Raw genomic sequence first — 21,556 nt, forward strand, 5'->3', positions numbered from 1 at the left:
TATTCTATAAATGAGTGATGGAAAGTGATGGAGTTGCAGGTTTGACTGGCTGGTGAATCATTCATTTTTAGTGTGAGTTAAATACTGAACCTTTCATTTTCTGAGCAAAAACATTCTTTAGGTAGCAATCTCAAATTCTGCATCACGTTAACTGCTAGTAGGTAGCCACCAATGGCATTAATTGGTGTATTTTTGTACTCATTAATTTATATAACCAATTAAATTCCACACGTAGTCTTTCAGAGTAAACCAGTATCTCTACATACAATTCCAGGTGCTTCTGTTAAACAGCCAGGGAAGCATCCAAACCATCTTTCATCACAGGAGTTTACCAACTCCTGTACATGCATGTTCTGTTTATTAACGTAAACAAGTGAAATTTGGAACAACTTCAGTTTTCATACACTGATTTATATTTATTCTCATTGTGGCCTTTGTGCATCAACATGTAAACATCTTCCCCATCCCCCACAATCAATAGCCCCTGCTAAAACAATTGTACAGCACAGTTTGATTTGATCTGAATTGCATGGCTTCCTGCAGTAAAACACTTCTGTTAAAAAAAAAAAAAAAAAAAGTAGAACTTAAAAAAAAAAAAAAAAAAGAGGTTTTTTCTAAAAAAATATTTTTTGGTAGCTTGTGTTGGAAGCAAATAAAGTCTGAAATGAATTTAGGCACAGTCTGGTAAGTAGCTGCCAGAGGGAGTGAAGGAGGGTGTCACTTGTCTCGTGTGAGCACCATCTCGGTCAGGTGCACCAGCGCGTCTCTGGCGGGCGACGGCCGCAGCTTGCGGATCTCGCGCGTGGCCGCGTGGCAGTAGCGCTGGGCGAGGTAGGTCGTCTGCTGCACGCCATCACTCTGATGGGGAGACACAGAAAACACAACTCAGCCTCCTCCTGCCTCTTCCAGTCACAGGGAGAGGGTTTAAGGTCAGTGAGTACCCTAACACACCATATTCTGACTGGGAAAGGATGAGGATTCATTCTGTAATCAGGGAAGCCCAAGTACTAAAACTCATCCATGCTAATTGCAAAACAGCACTGGAATTAATAATAAACTAGAAACTAATGGTTTATCCTTTCCTCTCCTGCTCTAAATAGAGATGTACAAAAGCCTCATGCTATTCTGAAAAAGAGGTATTAATTTTGCTCAGTCTTTTTAGACCAGAGTCAATTAAAACTGGTATGGGGTGTGCACTGCAGTTACATGACTGACTGGTAATTATGTGCCACTTATACCAGCTGGTGAATACAGCTATGCCTCAGCTGAAGGAACTGAGTCCATGCATAAGCTTTTTACTTATGCAGATTTGATGCTATTAGAGCGAAAAAAAAGAAAAAGAGTTCTTTGGTACCTAGCATTTCTGCTTAAAACACTGCCAGTAGGTGAGCTGAGGAGTTCTGACTTGGCATTGTACACTGCACGCTACTCAGCAGGTATTTGACAATGCAGCCTTGCTAGTTTACTTGAGAGACAATGAATTTCAGACTGAGCAGCAGGGAGTGCAGAAATATTTGCTATTATTCTTACCTGCAACACATACTTCCATGCACGTTCAACATCTCCTGGCTTACTGAATCTCCTCATTATCATAGCATTCATTTCTGGAAACTAAGCACAAAGGGAGAAGGGTTTGTATTTGCTTTTGAGCTGTTTTCCATGTAGCTGCCTGCCCCATGCTTAAGGTCAGAATGACACCAAAGTCCAGCCCTCTTCCCCTGTCACTGTTGTTGCTACAGGTGTAGTTTTAGGTTCATACTTGCAGTCTGCACAGTACTATAATACAGCAGAGCTCAAGCATTTAAAACTTAAACCATCTGGCTCTGCTGGCTGTAGCCAGTTGGTAGCAGAAGTCAGCACCTGCCATTTTGTCATGTTAAGCAGATGCTCCAGAGCATGGTAATTTCTGATGTGGTTACTACCTGGTGTATAATTTGCATCAGATATTCTGTCACAGATGAGGGTTAGTGTTGGCACTCCTAGAAGAAGCACCTCTGGCCCCCACGCGTACAAAAGAACCTAGGATGTTTGTTGTTGCAATATGGCAAAGTTCAATTTGTAAACCACCCCCCATGGTAACACTGGCTGTTACATTCTCTTCTGTTTTCCACTGTGCTGGTATTTTATATATGCAGATTTTTTTCTTTTAAATAAGAGAAAAATGACAACTATAAGCTATCTTGTTTTCAGACATGTAGCATTTGTAGTTAGTACTGCATGCTCAATTCCCTACAAATCAAGCAGGTAACCAGTCAGTTGTTTTGAGAAAAATCACATCACTTAGCTAAATATGCAGCCTCTTTCTTCAGACAGCCTAGAAACAGAAAAACCTAGTGCTTAACAAAATACGGCCACAACTCAAGGCAGCTTCTCCACAGAAGAATTCTTCTTAAGGGAAAGAGCTGTTTGTTCATCTTGCCTGAAAGGATTAGAGTCAGTGTATTGCCATACACTTGTAAACAATGAACTGCTTTCCTTGCACACCTTTGGTCCTGCAACTGCAGCTTTCCAACCTTGTTCAGGTACAAACATGTAGCACCCCTCAGTGCTGTGACATTTTCCTATTACTCATACACAGTCTTGGAGATGCATTCAGAAGTTCAGTGGTGACTCACTTTATCTAAAGAAGAAAGTAATGGCTTTTTCTAGATCCTAGCTTCCTTCCCAGGTAATGACAATTTAATTGCAGTGTTCATGCAATCAGTTTTCACATTATTCATATTTACAGTTATGTAGGACACATATGGGATCACTTTTTATATTTAAGCACTAAAGGACATAAAAATCTCCAAACTTGTAAGGCAGAGCTGTTATTAGCAACTCTGCATATTTAGTGGGCAGCACATCAGCATTTAACAGGAATGCTTATAATAAAAATAAACCTTCATTCTTCAGCTATACTCATTTAAGAGGAGCTTTAGAGTTAGCATACACCTGCATTAAAAAATTAATGGGGTGGTTTTTATTTTTTACCCAAGTTTAAATACTTAATAATTAGGTTTTATATCAAGGTAAACATTTTTGTTCTTCTTAATATTCTAATGCACAAGTGTGTATTTCAGAGGGAGGGGAAAGGCATCTGTCACTGAGGATCCAGAGCAGATTAAAAACTAATCAATGTTTGTCAGGAGGACAACTTGAGGAGTACCAGCTACATGAAAGGATAGCAGCAATACTAATCTGAAAAGACAGCCTATAATTAATAATAACACTTTAGACTCTCCTCAAGTCCTGTCTCGTGAGGTTTTTTTTCTCAGATACAAATAGATGAAATATCTTCTAGTAGCATCACAATTAAGTGTCTGTTGAAGCTCCACATTTTTTAGCACTTGTGCTTTGTTTGTATATCAGTTAAGTCTGTAGTGCTGTTCTTCCAGTTTCTTGAAAACAGCAGGACATTTTCAGCAAAGAAGCCTTAATGCAGAAAACTTTGTAAGATGGTCAAGTTATCTTTCAATGCAGAAATGTACATTTCCCATCTATCAAAGATACAAATTTGGAAAAGCATTTTAAAGTGACCTACAAAGAACAAGATTTTAAAATAGGAGTGGCAGATTTTATTTTCTTGTATTTCTGTATTATGAACTAATTCATCTTGTAAAGCTAATTAAAAAAGTCTGAGAGAGACAACCCAAACAAATTAATAAAGAATAGTTTTAATTTAAAAATTGGTATATTCAACACCCACAAGACAGTCAATGTCAAGGATTCTCTGCCAAAATTGGGTATTTGCAACATGCCTTGTTTCCTTCTGCACATGGCTTTGGCACACACAAACAGTTTTACAACTCCATCCTCCCTCTCTACCTGAGTGCCTCACTGTTCTTTGGACAGCTCCAATTGCTGGTGACACAATTCTGAAACAATGATTCAAGAACATGCTTGTGAATCCCCCAGATGAGTATGGGGAGACACTGAGGACGGAGAAGGTTTTTCCCAATATGCATTAATCTGCTTTGTCAGTTGGCTGACACTGTGCTCCCTTGTCTTTTCTGAGCCACAGATCCTTGTAAATGCCCAAAGGATATGGAAGCAAACAAATCTGCATGCTCCATCTCCCCCCAGCTGGCTCTTTTAGAGGGGGAAGTAAATGTCAAAGTTGTTGGGTTTTCTTAAATGATTTAGAACTTCTCCCATGTCAAGCTCTAAGCAGCTCCACTGAGAGATCATAGACAAGAGCTCTGCTGGAACTAATTGTGCCAGTTTTTGTATCACACTGTGAAGCTTGGTAGGAAGGACTGCTTTTTAAGTCACAAATCTGCTTGCCTCTGGTAAACAAGACACTGGAGCAAAAAATTAGACCAGTTTCTTTCCTGTATATGGATTAGCACCAATTTTAATGTTTTTTCCATGCTGCTCACGCTTCTGTTTTCATTCTGCTCCTCCAAGTAATTTTTAAGGCACTGAAAATCTTGACCAATTTTAAGCCTGTTTTATTTATGACACTCCCTTTTTACTTATCTAGCCTTCAGACAGGACCTACCTATGCTTGTAACTGGATAATACCTGAGGACAAAGATATAAAGAGATCAAATCCAATAAATAGACACCCACCTAAAGGCAAATCAGGGATTTCAATTGTTGGCTCCAGATGGATACAAAGCCCAGAACAAGGCAAAAAAGCCTACACAGTCAAGCCTAGGAAGAAGATGTCTCAGGAGAAAACACAAGCAAGAAGCTACTTAGGAATAACCTTCACAAAATGTGCTAAAACTCTGAATACCTACAAGAGCCTAACAGTAAGTAGAGGTGTGCAGGAAGGTGTTTCTCAAAACTTGTTTGTGCACAGAATCCATATGATACTGAACACACTGCCCCATCCTCTCTCATCACTGGCACTGGAGATTTGATGTGTTTCAGCTGGTCCTGTGAGGAGCAGTTTACACTTTTTACTTCAGGAAACTGCTTCCTGATGACTTACCTGTCGACAAGCAAACAAAACAGGGCCTGTGGCTAATCCAAGCTTGAGATCTGCTGCTGTTGGTTTCCCCAGATGGTCAGCACATGATGTAAAATCCAGCACATCATCTATCAGCTGGAAAACATAAACATTCAGATTATTTAAAATTTATTTTTTAAAAATTAGACCTAAATACAGAATAATCCTTGTTAAAGACAGGATTTGTAGGAAAGATTAAGACAGCCCACTTTGATTTCTAAAGCACTTTGGAGAAGTTTAGATTTTAGATTCCATTTAGTTCAACAAAAACACTACCTGAAAAGCTATGCCAACGTTTTTTCCATACTGGTATGCAATCTCATGAACTTTAGGATCAGGGCAGCCTAAAATTGAAACCTGAAAAGACAAAAGCCCCAAGTAAACAGAAAGCTTTAGATTACATCCACTTTTAGTCCCTGAACATAGGTGTGACACGGGCAGGAGGGATCTGGGAAAAGCAAAGAAAAGCTGACTCGGGCACATTCTGGCTTATCTCTGTTCATGGGAGACACAACTAGCCAAGATTACTAGAAAACAAGGCTGAACAGCAGTGCAGTATTAAAACTACATTCAAATCTGCAAAGAGATTAGCTTCATTAAATATTTATCAGGCTTAGAAACTACAATGCAAGGATAAAGAGAGAAGAAATGTGGATGCACTTCACATGCAGGGTAGTAGTTATATACAGTCCAGTGATGGGGAAATTAAGCTAATTATATATATAAATCAGCCAGGGGATAAATGGACATTACAGTTCTCATAAAAGATCACAAAGCTGGATGTGTTGAACTCCGTACAGGAGGGACAGTTAACATAAGGATTATTTTTAAGGTGATAACTGTATCTGACTTGCTCAGGCAGATGAGTTGATCAGCTTGCAGGCAAAGGTATTGAGGGATAATTAGTAGCAAAGAAAAAACAGCAAATGAAAGCACACCAAGCTCACAAAGGGATCACTAAACTGAGATAAAACATTTTACTTGAATGTACAATCAACTACTTAAGACACAGAAATTTTGCTGAATAAACTCCACAAAACTAAAATACAGGACACTAACTAAGGTTTGAGAATTAATATCTTCCCTCAAGGTAAGGGCATTTTTGCACTGATTATACATTTTGCAAAATGATGTTGCTTAAATACTCAGATTTATTTCAATCTTCAATAAACCAATTAGGAACGGGACAAAAATCCACCCTGGCTTATTGCAGGCATTCTAAATCTGCTGTGACTAATACAAGGAGTGAAGATGTATTTTACTTAAAAGTAAAAATGTATGCTAGGAAAACCACACAATATAAATATGTGTATGTGTGTGTGTAGAAGAGATATATATATAAAAATTCCTCTTTAAGACTGTGTAAGGTAGGATCCTAAGAAAAACCCCTCCAACCCCAAAACCAACCCCAACGAAATGCAAGTCAAGCATTAGCTTTGAATATGAACATGAAGATGGAAATAAGAAATAACATTATGTCCTAATAAATGCAATGCAATTTGCACAAAATGAGAGATTATTTAATGCATCAGTGCACTTCATATCTGAGCATCAGAACACTTTCCAGTCATAACCTGCATCTGTGGATAATAACCAAATCCCAGAGGAATCTGGATGACTGAGGAATTAACAGCATCACACATTCCCCATTTTTATTTAAAAGAGGACAGTATAGCAGGAAAATAGTGCTACTTATCTCTAATAATCACACAAAATCCTGAAGGCTATTAAACAGAGTTAACTCCAAATATGATATATTTAAATAAATGTTGCTAGAGACTGTCAAAGTAGAACATTTTGCCCTTTTATCCTCCTTTTGATGTTTGTCTCTTAAATAGCAGTATTTGCCTGAAGACCTAATATCTACTGCTGTACCATGCAAACTTTTGATTGCTTCTGTAATGTAAATCACATAACACCAGCATGGCAGGGGGACTGCATCTACCCTGCTCCAATTAAATTCTTCCCTACCTCCACATTTCAGTCCATGTGGAGGACTAAAATACAGAATTCAGTGAAAAAATCCTGGTTAATGGCAAAGGGTTGGAGTGGGCAGTAGCTGGCAGAGGGTGAGAGGAAGTGCTATGTAAAGAAAAGAGCTTCCTCATTTAACCTGAAAGATCATTTCTTGTTCAAAAAAAAAAAAAAAATTAAAAATTCAGGAGATTTGTTTTGTCAGTGATCCTCAAGTGAGCAACCCTCTGACCATTATACACCTGCAATGACTGGGTTGCGACTATCAGGGAATTCTTCTAAGATACAATTTCTCAAGCTGCTCTTGTAAATTGTTGCCCCCAGCAGGACACTGGCCAGGCTGCAGCCAGACAGCCTGTCACTCCCACATGGAGTTTAACTGGAGCTGTACTGGGATAATGTTCTGGGATAATACAAACATTTGCAAATACAAATCAGTCAATACAGTGATGTGTGTTTAAATGATAAAACTCCCCCTTTGAAAACAGCCTAGAGCTCCCCAGATAGGTATGACTGGTTCATGACAAATTTAATCTTGCAAGAATTCAGGCCCATCTTCCACTAAATCATGATGAAAAATCCTTCCTAATACCAAGTGGAACAAATTCTTCAAAAAAGTTCTTTGAATTCATTAAAACAAGACAATCTCCTTGGTCTTATTTCAAACACACTTTCAGCAAAAAAAAAAAAAAAAAAAAAAAAAAAAGTAGTTTCTGTTCTGTTATACGAGAGATTATAAACTAATTTCTGATGGAGCCCTGTGCACACACCATACCAGGAACTGGTTAGAGCAGGAGCTCACAGGTAGATCCAGAGCTGCAGACTGCTGCTTTCTTCAGTCCCTTCCACAGCCCTGCCTTACACAGGGAGGCACAAGCTTCCTGCTAACACAGAAATCAGGACTCTCTAGTGCACCTTTACACTTACCTCAAAGCAAGCACAATTTAATCCCTCATCTGAAAGTATACCACACAAAACATAAACAGCTTTATGAAGCTCAGGAATTCACATTATGGCAAGGTTAAAAAAGACACAAAACCTGCTCAAGTTATTTTGCTGTCTCCAGCTGGCCTGATGACTAAACAGAAATTCCACTTCGGCTTTATTGTCTCTGAATTCTTGAACTAAAGTCACCTCATGTTTCTCTGAAAAATGCCTTGCAGTAACTAAGGCTTCAACGACTCTGGGCCATCTGCCACTGTTTCCTTTTACAACAACTTTGATTGAAACTTTGGTAACATTCCCCCATGCAGAACTACTGTAGAAATAAACCAGAGACTGGGATGGGTCTTAACATCTTGAACAGACATGTACTGTCCCTAAGTCCTAACTTAAAGAATTTTTATTTAAATGCAGCAATGCTTTAGTGGGACAGAATGTATCAATTATATCTTATTCAGATTTTTTTTCCAGGAATACTCTACTCTTCCATTTCTAAAGCACAGCACTGTGGAATACTAAGGTGCCACCGGAACTTATTTTTTTTCCCAGTTAATACTTGTATTTTATTCAACCACAGCAATAAATCAAGTTTTTCCTACCATTAATAGTAACATAACTGCTTTTAAAACCCATAAGCTGTCCTCTTAGTTTTGTCCCTGAAAACAAGATACGAATACTCTTGATTCCCTAAGTGAATTTCCTTTCAAGATAGAACTGATGATCCTGCTTATCATTTTTGCTACAGAAAACAGAACTCCCTTCTGATTCTATTTCCTCAGTAGCCAAAGCCATCTAAACAAAAATATCTCAACAGTCATGCAACAAAAAACCCCAAATCCCAATTAAAAAAAAAAAATCCCTTCAAACTGTTATCAATAGAGCTCTCCTAATCCATGCAGAAAGAAACTGAAGGAAACACACATATTCAACTCATTGCTACTATGTGCAGCAAGTAAGGATTTGCCATGAAGAAAGACCTTCTCTCTCAGTTTCCCTTCTTCACATACATTTTACAGCATATAAAATTCCAGCAATTCAGCAATGGAACAACTCAGACCAGCCACTAGGAGAAAAGCAGCCAAACAACCCCTTTACCAACATCACAGCCTCAACTTGAGGGAAATGTTTAAACCCTTAACTCTTGAAAGTCATGAAAAGGAAAAAGCTTAAATTAGCACATTTGTAGGGAGAATCCATCCAGTGGGAATGTGATTTCTTCTATCTGCAAGGATTTTTTTAGGCAGACTTTCAAAATAAATATTAAAATTTGTTTATTTTTTTTCTTCTGGGGTAGCAGAAAATTGTGATGCTCTTTACTAGTCCAGGTGCCTACTGATATAAAACAAGACTTGCAAAAGAAAATTGTCAGGGCCATATTGCCATCAATATGAGTAATCCAGAAGACTTAATTTCTTTGCTCCAATTAGAATAAAAGTTATTTTCCCTTGCCCGAAATCCATGTGTCTCATTCTATGTGATCATTTTGATATAAGCAATTTCCAGCTGCTGTCTGTTGCACAAATGTACCAGTTCTCTGAGAACAAAAAGTGATAATTAACACTAGCAGAGATTTTTAGTCTAATTCTCTTAGAACTCCTGCTTGGTATAGAATCCATCAGTTATACTGCCTTTCACTAAAAAGAATAAACAAAACTCTCTTTTGGGGCAAGATTATTACCCACCTCTAATTTCTGCACTAAAACTGAACATTTATTTTTGTGTAAGAACATAACCTTGAATTGGATCTTGTTATCAAGTAAGAGAACCGAGTGACAGGGTTGGAAAAAGTAACTGATAATTAAAACCCCCCAGACAAATCAAGAACTGTGTGCTTCTGGTTTTTTACAATGTGATGTAGAGTTATCAGGGAAATGTTTTCACCCAGAGGGTGGCTGGGCACTGGAAGAGGCTCTCTAGGGAAATGGTCACAGCACTAAACCTGATCTGAGAGTACAAGAAATGTCTGGACAATGCTCTCAGGCACATGGTGTGAACTCTTGGGGTCTCTCATGCAGGGACAGGAGTTGGACTTGATGATCCTGATGGGCCCCTTCCAACACAGCTTATTCTATGATTCTATGAATCAATTGTAGCACCAACGAGTAGGGCAAGATGTCAAAGAAGATTTAAAATCAAATTATAAGTTAAAAAATGATCAATTGAGTTTAAAACCACTGTCTCAAAGTTGCAGAATTTCATAAATTGAAGATTTCCACCATTACAATTATTTGGAACTTATTTTGATTCAAATGAGAATAACAATAAATCTGTGTATAAATAAAAACACAGAAAAAGTGAAAACCAATATTGGAGGCTGCACAGCTGAACTGTGATAAAATTCACAATCTCAAACCCATTCACATTTTGGCAGAATACCATTTCAAGGGTTTGCTTTGGAGGGTCTCCAGAGCAAACAGCAATACCAGGAGTTTAGCTGTGAAGCTTACAGTATGGTATGTTAACTTCAGAAGAGACAGACGTACATACTGCTTTACAACTGTTTGCTATCAGACTTGCTGTCTTCTTAAAAGTCTTCTCGAGGTAGTGAGCAAATCTCTCATTCTCGTTTTCCTTGGAACCCAGCTGGAGGAATTCACCTAAAAAGTTGCACAGATGGAGGTTTTATTTGTGGGTTTACTGCTTAGGCAGGAAAATGAGAAGCTAAAAATAGGAAAAAACCTTACCACGCACCAGATCTTCAATCACCTGAGTTAGAACAGAGATGATAGTAGTGTTTCCAATTCGTGCTAAAGCTACAGAAGCAGCTGAGAGGATGAAGTCACCAGCTAGAACAGCCTAAGAACAACAACAACAAGGTGATCCCTTAAGTCTTTTCCTGTGTTACTACAGACAGTACAATTTCCTTTATTTGTCAGATCTGCTCACATTACAAAACTTTGCTACATAAAGCACAAATATCTCATTTTAAGAGCAAAAAAACACATAACCAAATACTGAAATCTGAGTAATTTTTGAATCCCTATCTTACAGTATTGTTTATATTTTTCTGTATAAGCACTGTCCTCCCTGTATGCAGTAAGTGTTTGCTTATGAAGATTTTTTGAACATTAGTTCTCTATTTGACCATTCTCTTGTGGCTGTTACACCATATGAGCTCTGAATTGCCCCAAGTTCTTTCCATTTTCTGGTGAAGACCTTTCTCGTAATGCTCTGGGAAGAAAACACCAATTTAAAAAAAATATTCTCACTGACTGAAAACATTTCTGCGTTCACCAGTGAATCAGCATTCAGGATGAGGTACAAGTTTAAAGTATTTCAACAGCACTGCAGAGAATTGCACAGGGAATGCAAAATCAGTAAAAATCACAGAATGGGTGAAGTTGGAAGGGCCACAGTCATCTGGTCCAACCTCCCTGCTCAAGCAGGGTTATCCCAGAGCACATGGCACAGGATTGCTTAGGATGAGGACCCCTCTCAGTCATCTCTTCTGGAGGTTGAGCAGGCCCAACACTTACACACTTCAATCATTATCTAATGCTTCCAACAGTTCAGAAAAGGAAAACACATTTGTCTCATCCCCAAACTGTGCACATCTTTTCATATGTTTTCTGCCATATTCCTAGGGATAGTAATGTTACAAACCTCTAGGTATTTCTGCACTGCTGAAATTCAAAGGCAAGTCTTGCACTTATTAGCAAACTCACTTTTCTCTCTCCCCAGATTTGATTAAGTGTCCTTTTTCCTCGGCGAGAATTTGCATCATCAATAACATCATCATGAACTAGACTGGCTGTATGGATCATCTCAGCAATTATGGCCACAGAGCGCTGGCTTGCTTGCACCTCCCTAAAATGAAAAACAAGAACTGTCAAAGAATTAAATCAATTACATATGCTGCAATACTCTAAAAAATCTCTATTAAAAACCAAACAAAAATGTTTCTCTGAAAACAGCTGTCACAGCTTTTTCCTGGTCTGACCCCCTTCTTTCAAACCTAGAATGAGGAAGACAAGAGAAAGTAAGATCACATTAGTACAGTAAGTGCAGAGGGATGAGTCCATCCTCATTAGGCCTATTTATACATTCCTATAAACACTACTGCAAAACTCCTGTGTTACTGACTTTAATCCCTCTAAATCCAGACTTCAATAAATAGCACAGCATCAAAGATGCTTGGCTCCAAGACTGAAGTCTGGAAAACAGCAGAGAAAAGAATACCAGGTAGCTTTGTAGATGAGTTTGAAGTTTTCCTTATCTCTGCTGCTCTACCTATAAATGTGGCATCACAAACTCTCTAAAGCTGGATAACCCTACTAACCACTGAGCTGGAGATCAGAAGGAACAGAAACCTGCATTCTACATTTGAAAGGCATAATTCACAGATCTTATTCTTTATGTTACCTTAAAACCCCAGAGGTTCTTCAGAAGCCTGAGGAATTAACTAGAATTCTACTAGAACCACTTCAGGACTGTAAACACCAACTGCTTAACAATTACTGGAACTCAGCCTTTGGGAAGATCTAACACAGATGATTCAACTCTCAGTAGTTCACGCTACTTTTTTTTTTTTTTTTTTTTTTTTTTTTTTTTTTTTAACTAGGTGAAAAGAAGGTAATATAAGAACATAGAAGCAATTATCTAGACAAAAGACTGGCAAAAAGCACATAAAAGCACCAACCTAGCTCCCACAATGGACCATCTCCCTTAGTATCCAGCTGCCATTGTCTTCTTCTGGTTATTTTTCTATCAGTTTTCATCATGGGTTACATGTAGGATCCCAGAAATGGCTATCCCAGTCAGCCTTGACTCACAGTGTAACAACTCCAAATGGACATTTAAAATAGCCCATGCACAAAACAGTAACACAAAAAACCTAAAACCCACAACAAAAGAAACTGCTTCTGATATATAAATACCATATTTCTGGTATACAGACAACAGAGAAAATCATACTGTTTTTCAGGAGAACAGAAAAAGAACTGAAACAGAAGATAATTTCAGCTCAGCTAAGGGAATTTAAAACTTTCCTGCACTGCCTATGTCCATTAAAATGTAGTGATTAATCACAACATGAAAGAACATATTGCAGTCTGCTGACATAACACTGTGTTCTGACACCTATCTCTATACAGAATTCTGCACTGCTGTCAGTGGGAGTTCTACATCCTGAACAATAGCAGGATGAATGGGTAGCTCACAGGCTGTGAAAAATATGGCTTTTACACAACAGAAAGTAAGAGCTGGAAACCTTCATGGTTGTTTGGAGGCAAGTCTTAATGTGGACTAGTGATTTAATCAAATGCTAGTTCAGTGTAAATAGTTTTCCAAAATAAACTACTTTTAGTAAGTAGGAGAAAACTTACCTTCAAAAAACTGTAAAGGTCTCCAGCCTCTTTCATGCACTGCTCTCCTTTTGGGGATTCCCTTTTTCATTAATTATGTCAGCAGACTGGATTTCCTGCTGGGAAGCAGCAGTAAATGGCAACACTCACTGACACACTGAAATATTTCAGTAGTATGAAGACAACATAAAAGCAGTTATTTCAAAAGCAGGTTCTCAAAAGTTCTGCATTATACTCTATCTTATCTCTGACAATGACTAAAAATGGTGTAAGAATGTTCAGGGTTACCAGAATGTTGTATCAAATATGGCAATTTAATCTGAAGGGGTTTTAAAACTATTTCCACAAAGTCTCAAGAAAGGTCCTTCCCACTGCTGGCAAAAAAAAGCCCTCTAACAGTTTCCTACAAGCAGTTTCCTCTCTTGTGAGACCAATTCCAGATCAGACAATGCCTATTTTAGGAGAAAACACACAAACCCCAGGATCCTTCTCATCCCCTGCCATTTTTCATTCAGCTTCTCCTGTAAAACAAAAGCAAAAAGTGGCAGTAACTCAACTTAATAGATAGCAAATCCATTAAGTGGAAAGATGCCATTTTTAGGTCATTCTCAAAGTAAAGACATCCTTAGATGATGCACATTTACACAGATATTTTACACAACTGATTATGTTCTGCTTTTCAGTAGGACCCCCTGCTTGATTCAGTGGTAAGGTTTTATAGAGGTATTCCAAATGTTTTCTATTACAGAACTTGTTAAATGAACACTGAACAAGCCAAGGCTGACCATGCAGGTTAAGAAACCCCAAATATCTCCCTCCAAATATCCCTGTCCAAAACCAAAATAAACAAAAAACAAACAACCAAAAAGCACCCAACACTGATGAAGGGCGAATTCAAAACCACAAAAAACAGTATTTACACTCTCCAACAAAGAGCTTGGAGGCAATGTGCTTGCCACAAAATAAATATTGCCAGTTTAAGGAAAGGAAGTGAACATGAGAACTTGCAAAATTTTTCTGCTATGGCCACAGTCCTCCAAGGATCTTTCTCCTGCTAAGGCCCTGTGGCTGAAAGAAGCAACCACTCAGAAAGAGTCTGTGACACAGAAGGGCACTGGAAACTAGGGGAAGCACAGAGAATGCATGTGTTAACACTGGAGAAAACTGCAGGCTTCTGACAATGACAGTTTGGGGCAGTGAAACAAAAGGGAACTAAGGCTGCTGGGAAGTCCTATCTTTAGGAAATATTCCATTGAGTTTAGCCACATCATTTTATTTGTTTCTCACACTATTCTGATAAAATTCTTTCCCTCTCTCCCACCCTCCCCAAACTTTAGTGCTTATTGTTTTCTCTACTATCATTGTACTTCTTTGGCCCTCTCTTATTTCCCCTCTCTTTTTAGATGTAGAAAAAGAAATAAAAACTCTCATCTGTGAACACCCTTGGAGAATACAGAAACACTAGGTCCTGCCAGGCTAAGTGATAATTCTGTGAAATTCTTCACACAGGTATGTGAAGAGATGCCAGTGGACGTGTGAAATTAAAGGTTGCATGACCCCAGCTTAAACTATTTGCAACAATTCTTACTCTCACACAAAGCAAAGTTGCTATCAATAAGCAAAAAGCCACTGCCCAAGGGACTTAAAGACTCAGGGTAGGACTTCTGACACTTAAAACTTCAAGAGAAAAGAAATAACACACTTCAGTCACTTATCCTTTTGGTAATAGCTCATATAATTCTTTATACAACTATCATTTTCCTTATCATGACCACAATAAAGTGACCTCACTCTAGAAAAATAGTTTACTTGCTGAGGGTAAGTACCTCACCTCATTGAAACCTAATGATCAATGTCACCTAACCTGCAAGCAGAGCCACCTGGGCATTCCATTCTCCTGAGAAATCTCAGCTATTCTGGAGGGACTCTGTGAAGAGGAAGAGACTTGGGACTGTCTTGTAAGATCAGAACTTGTAGCCTTCCTAAATTGAGTGCTGTTACTTTAACAGCCAAATAAGGAAAAGTATTACCTTTTATAAAGAATTGCACAAAAGAAGAAAAGAAAATTAAAAAGCAGGCAAAAGCATGCTGGGTCCAGGAAGTTATATTACAATTGAGAATGGCAGCAAAATGAAGCAGAAACTGAACATAAGCAATACAAACCCCAGAGGAAAAATTTAAAAAAAAATGCTAGGGATGAACAGAACAGGATATTGGCTCACCCTACAAACCCACAGATACTGTGGTCAGTCTCTTCAATTATATGTGTGGGAACCAAAGCCTCAACAAAGGAAAACAAGCCTAGGAGAAGAATCAGTATTAACTGAGGAAAAGAATGATACAATGCTTCAAGGGAAATGACAAATTTTAAGTGGAAAAACATCTTTAAAAAAAAAAAAAGTGGGAGAAGCAGAATGTGAGTCAAGTATTTTTCCCCTCGGGTTTGTAGAAGAGTAGCAGAGCTAAAAATATGCAGTGTTACTTCTCTACATACACAGTTTTCCTCACAAACATAAAAAAGTTAGAAGAACAATTTGTCACCTGGAGACAATGTTGCTTTAAGAAAGAACAGTAATTAATCAATCACAGTATCAATGTGAACTGAAGTATATGTATAGGCAGAGCAGGTGTAAGATAGCCTGCTACAAGCAGCTTAATGCCCATAAAATTTTATCAGCTCACAGAACTGGGTATCCACAGTAAAAGTGTGAATTCCTTTTGCACAGCCTTGCCAACCCTCAAAAGCACTGGTCACCATGCAAGACCAAACAAGCAGTACAATGACAACTTGTATCAACACATGGGATATTTAATTACAATCACAGGTTTGGACAAGTTGGCACAGGGTACAGAAGAGGAAGGTAAATATCCTGAGATTTCATTCCATTCCTTTGCTGAAACATTTCTGCTCTTGTCACTCAGAATTCATTCTAAAAGCAACATGACAAAGATGGTGACTCAGCCTGGTGTGTACTGGGAACATTCAGATTATTGAGGAGGCTTTTAAACACTGAACAGATTTTGGAGGTGCTGATTAGAATCACAACAGATGTACAAATACTGCCAAATGACACAGGCATCCAGAAATCAGAGGATTTATGCCAAGGGTTGGCTGCAAGCAAGCACTTGCCCCAGGCATATGTGGCAGTTTCTTACTGGCATAGGGCAGGTCTCAAAACTGGTCCTGACAGTTTTGAGACAGCATAACATGTGGACAAGAATATGTCCATGAGCATATACATATGTCAAAAGACAGCAGATATGCTTTAAGCATACAGGCAAATTCAGTCCTTCTACTGCTACCTCTGATTCACAGTTCAACTCCCACACTGTATGACATCAGTTCCAGCCTTCTCAGTACTGCAAACATGATTTTGTCCATAAGCTTTTCATAAACTACAAACTAGAATGAGATAAAACTATTTTTACCATTATTTTGACTCAAAAGATACTCCAAAAACTCACTGTCCCTGTTGTCAAAAGTCTCCTCCTAAATTTCCATTCTCTTAGCAACATAATGCTTTGTCTTAAGTAGCTCTTTTACTCTGTACCTGATAAATTTGTAGACCACAAGTTTTCAATCTTCGTGATTGTCTTTGCAATCCATCCCTAAAACCAGCTGGACTTAACTTATTTTGAACACAGGCATGAGACATGCAGATGATTTCAGGAAGTGTGATGTACAACACTGCTGTAGCTGAACTGGATGGCTGATGCATGCTAGGATACCTCTGAGATTTTTCACAACACAGGTGGCTGCAAACCACATTGGGGTTATGCCCTAATGGACCACCCAAGACCCTACAAGCTCAAGAAGAAACTTTTGGTTTATTGTACTTCCGTACATTTGACCATAGATGGATGATCATCAAGAAAGATTCTGCCATCAAAACGTGCCATCCTCATGCTCCTGTTTTTCATGTCAAGATCACTCATGAAAATTAAGCCAGTCAGTGGCAAAAGGCATCCCTGAGGATTTCCACAACCAGTATTGCTCCTTTGGCTATCTCGAAGTCAATGACAAGAAGCAGCCCTGAACTGACAACAGATCTGGCTGAAGCAAATCATTAATCCTGGTGCTTTTTCCTCAAACAAGGGTAACTGGCACACACAGGACAGGCCACTGCCAGCTCAGTTTTCCTTTCTCCTTCAAAATTATATTCACATAGAAGGGGGTACAGGCAGAGGTGCTATCCATGCAACAAAATACGTGGTCTGAGGTAGTAATCAATTCCAACAAGGCATTAAACTAGTCCTACAGAAAGAAAATGGTGCAAGAGCTCAGAGAAATCCATTAAGACTGACAAATTAGTCTAGAAACGCTTCTGGAAAGGGTCCAAAGATTATCTATTTGAAATTCTATACAAGGCAAGACTGGAAGTGTAGCTGGAAGGCAGAGAACACTCCAGTCAACACCTTTCCTCAAAATGCAAACATAGTAGTTGACAGGAATGTGTGGAGTGAAGCATTTGCAACGAGCCAGACTCAGGAGTAATAGAGAGTACAGGTCAAGCATGATCTTCTGCTCAGTTAAAACTGCTTTCAAAAGATAAGTAACTTGGAGATCATAAGGATTACACCAAACTAATTAGCTGAGAATGTTACATATAGTGTAGAAATTTGCTGCTAGAGGGTGGGAAAAAAAACCTCTGACTGTTTTCAAGATCTCACAGCTTTGTATATAATCATACCACCCGTTTAATAGCTTTTCTGCATAATTACTAAAAAAATTCTGAAGGTCTCTTCTCACAGCAAAGTTCTTACCTGTGACCAGAGTTTAATAGGAACAGGTGTGGTTACAAATAAAAATACTTAATGAAGTTTATAGAGTTTCAAAGAGTATTAAAGGTTCAAAAAAAGCATTTATGCAAGAAGGCAGAACTGACTAAAAGCCTTACAAATATCATAATTCGGCAACATCATTTATCCACCCTGATTACAAGTGCAGTATACTCCACAATTTAACACATGGAAATATGTAATAAACCCAGCAGTTCCTTTTGCAGTGACAGCTTCAAGATGGACCTTACACTCAGGTTCTACTGAGGAGCATTTTATTTTCATGAAGTATTTCTCAGAAATGCAAGAATGATAAATTTCAAGAGTGATGTGTGTATCTGGAAGTGACCAACTCACTTGGAATTATTATGGTGAATGTTGCAAGCCCGAGCCATTAGCACCACAATCATTGGTCGAAAGGCCTTTCCCTTCCCATCAAAGTAATAATCACACATTTCCTTAAGCTCTGCTGCAGAAACCAGCAATTCCTATAAAAAGGACAACAGCATTTCAGCATAGAAGTCACAAAGTCAGTCTGTTTAGTGTAAGTAAAACAGTATGGTTATTTCCTGCATTCATTTAACCCACTTTAAGCTCAAATTGTTTTCAGAATTACTTTGAGTAATCTGAGATGTAAATGATGCATTCCAGCACTGCAAATCAGGAGAAAAAATGCATTCTGGTTCTATAAAACATGAGAAATGCTCTGTTTGCCTTCAGTTTAAGTTTTAGACAGCGGTTCATAAACATAAATAACATTCTTTCAATAAATATCCCCCAAATTGATGGCTGCTATTAAAAACAATCATCATGACATCCCAGCATAGTCACCAAAATCCCTTACCTTTTTAATATCTTCATAGAGATTCTTCAAGTCTTTTCTACCAAGTTGAAAAGGGTCTTGGTATTTTTCATCACTAATTGTCTTACTGCAGCTGCAGCAGTGGGATGTACTTGTATGATGAAACCTGGTGACAATGTTTTTCAAGAGAGTAGTCTTGTTAGAAGTCAAATTCCCCTGATTCCCCAAACAGAAACATATGAAAGGATTTTTTTCTTTCCCTCTCCCCTCACACCACATTTAATCAAATGGCTAAAATATATGAAGGGATCAAATCATTCTTTTCAGACAGAAAGGTGCAAGGACAGCAGAGCTACATATTGATGATCATAAACCTTTGGGACCTGGCAAAGCCATTCTGGCAAACACACACACTCTGCCCTAAACAGATCCCAGAAGTCTTCTGAGACACAGAACAAGAACCTTGCTCTTGATGCATTCCTTTTGAATACACCATGGATAGTGTAGCCTACATTTAGAGATAGAGACTTCATTTTTGGCAACCCATCTATTCTGTTACTTTCTTCCCTCTCTTGTAAACTCCTGAAAAAATATTCCTGACTTAGATTTGGTATTTTTTCCTTTTTATACCCAGCTACATAATAAATTAAATCAATACTTCCAGGTAGCATAATGATGCTAGGGAAGTTCATCAGAAAAGGGTGAAAGCTCCACCTGGATGCATTAAGATGCATTTAGCTTAGGAGACTTGTTTGTTTGTTTCCTGGACTTGAAGTTTCTTTTAACATTTCCTTTTCCAAAATGAATTGTATGTATTTTCTTGCAGCATTCTTTGCCCATTACTCTCCAGGACAGATGACTGAGATTCAGACTCAGCAACACAGCAGCAGTCTACACTAAATAACCTTATTTTCAAAGTTTACAGCTCAGAGATGTAACTACTCAGTTCACCTAATAACTATGTCTTTACCCACTACACAACAATGGGAATCTCCAACTTACCGCCAAAATATACTACATATTTTTGGAAATGAGAAAGTTGAACTTCTTTGGGTAAAGTGACAAATCTGCACAAAATAAAAACAGGGATAATTTATTAGAACTTTAAACTGACAGAAAACATTTAACTAAAAAAAAAAAAAAAAAAAGAGTATCCATCACCTTGGCTCTATTTCTCCATTTTAACAACCCAGCAGCAAAGGAAATCTCATAACCCCTTCCACACCACGAGAGACAGGAGTGTCAACAGGCACACTGAACTGCCTCTTCTGCTGAAGAGAGCTGGACTTTCTCCTCTTGCAGGCCCAGCCCAGGAAGCTTATCAGTTAAATTACCAAAGCTGCTCCAATGAAACTTTGTGTTCGCACTTGAGCAAGGTGCAGTCTTCAAACATTTCCTGCCTGGCAGACAAATCTGCCAAGACTCCACCATTCAACACATAGAGAAAAGGACATTAACAGAAAATAATGTCCTTGTTTTCCCCTCAAGCAATTTCAATTCAGCCTGCTGTTTATAATTTTCACCTGCCCATCCTCTTTGCTAGATGTTCAGAACCTAACTTCCAAATCTAGCAATCTCTCCAATGGTATTTCCTTGCAGACAGAGCCCAGCAGCGTGGGGGAAGGTGCAGCCCCAGGTACAAGATTCCAGCAGATACAGGCTGAGGAAGGAAGTACAGCTTTTACTCCGCTCCTGGGAGCGCTGCCAGGAAGAACCGAGCCCTGCCCAATGCTGGGCTGAGCCAGCCTAAAAGCACTGCAATCCACGTGTTCGGCAAACTGTCTCTGGAGAAACTCACAGGAAACGCTCCAGGAGACCTGCTCCTCGTGGGTTAAAGTCTCTCCTTGGGGAGCGGGAGAGAAACGAAAGCGCTGTAGTGGCTCAAGGGCACTCATCCATCCCCCGTGCTTACAAAAGGCCATGCCAGGAGACAAAGGAAGACGAGCAGCCCTAACTTGTCACAGATCTGCAACCCACTCCTGTCTGACTTCAGCGTCCAGCCCTATGGCCGAGACATTCCTAAGTCGCTCTCTCGGACCTCTCACCGCGTTCTGCTGCTAAAAATAGCTGATGTCTCCCTCCAGTGCGGGGACACACAGACTCCCTCCTCTTCCCTGCTGCCTGACCCTGTAACAGCGGCTGGTGCGGGATGCCGGACACATCGCCCAGAGCGCTTCCCCGGGGCTCAGGACAGCCAGAGCACCTCAGCGAGGCTCCGAACCTCAGCCTGGCCTTGGGAAGCAGCTCCAAACCAAGGCAGTGAGTGAACTTCCTCCATCACCACCCACAAGGCTAACACACACAAACGCCTTCAGAATCCCACGCTAACGAGAACCACTTCCCCTGCTCCCACCTCGGGCCGACTCCGAGAGGCTCACACACTGACAGCGCTGAACACCCTTAATCCGGAATTTAACCTCGTACCGAGCGCGCTCCTGCCCCCAGCACGGACCCCCGGCAGGGACCCGCCCCGGGCCGCGGCGCTTCCCGGGCACAGGCTCGGAGCGCCGAAGGAGCGGCGGCCCCGGCTGCCCGCCCGGCCCGGCGCGGTGCCCCCCGCCCCATTCATTCCGCGCCCGCCCGGCGCCGCACTCACCGCCGCGCTGGGGGCCGGCGGGGCGCGGGAGCCGGGGCTCGGCACGGAGCCCAGCGGCGGCGCCCGGCGGCACCAAGCGCCGCTCCGCCACCACCACCGCAAGGCCATGGTGTCCCCCAGCCCCGCCGCACCGGCGCCGCCTCCCGGCACGCCGCGACCCGGACGCGGAAGCCCCGCGCCGCCACCGCCCTCCGGCGGGGCGCCGGGCCGGCTCCTCAACG

The 21,556-nt window shown here is 40.0% G+C and overlaps 1 protein-coding gene across 2 annotated transcripts; it reads right to left on the reverse strand.

The window, feature by feature from the left end:
• Nucleotides 1-571: 571 nt before the first annotated feature.
• Nucleotides 572-21,469, reverse strand: PDSS1 (decaprenyl diphosphate synthase subunit 1). 2 transcript variants are annotated; one of them, XM_079299597.1, is made up of 11 exons: nt 21,336-21,469; nt 19,742-19,806; nt 18,782-18,905; nt 18,295-18,425; nt 11,521-11,662; nt 10,540-10,651; nt 10,343-10,452; nt 5,216-5,296; nt 4,922-5,035; nt 1,531-1,611; nt 572-858 (listed from the first exon to the last, which is right to left on the reverse strand). In XM_079299597.1, exons 1-11 carry the CDS (start codon nt 21,441-21,443, stop codon nt 718-720), a joined length of 1,209 nt encoding a protein of 402 aa, XP_079155723.1. In that variant the 5' UTR covers nt 21,444-21,469; the 3' UTR covers nt 572-717. The 2 variants fall into 2 exon arrangements, with proteins under 2 accessions (XP_079155723.1, XP_079155724.1); XM_079299598.1 differs by lacking the exons at nt 18,295-18,425; nt 18,782-18,905; nt 19,742-19,806; nt 21,336-21,469 and adding an exon at nt 13,180-13,555.
• Nucleotides 21,470-21,556: the final 87 nt, after the last annotated feature.

Source organism: Erithacus rubecula (assembly GCF_903797595.1).
Source record: "Erithacus rubecula genome assembly, chromosome: 3".
Taxonomy (NCBI): Eukaryota; Metazoa; Chordata; class Aves; order Passeriformes; family Muscicapidae; genus Erithacus; species Erithacus rubecula.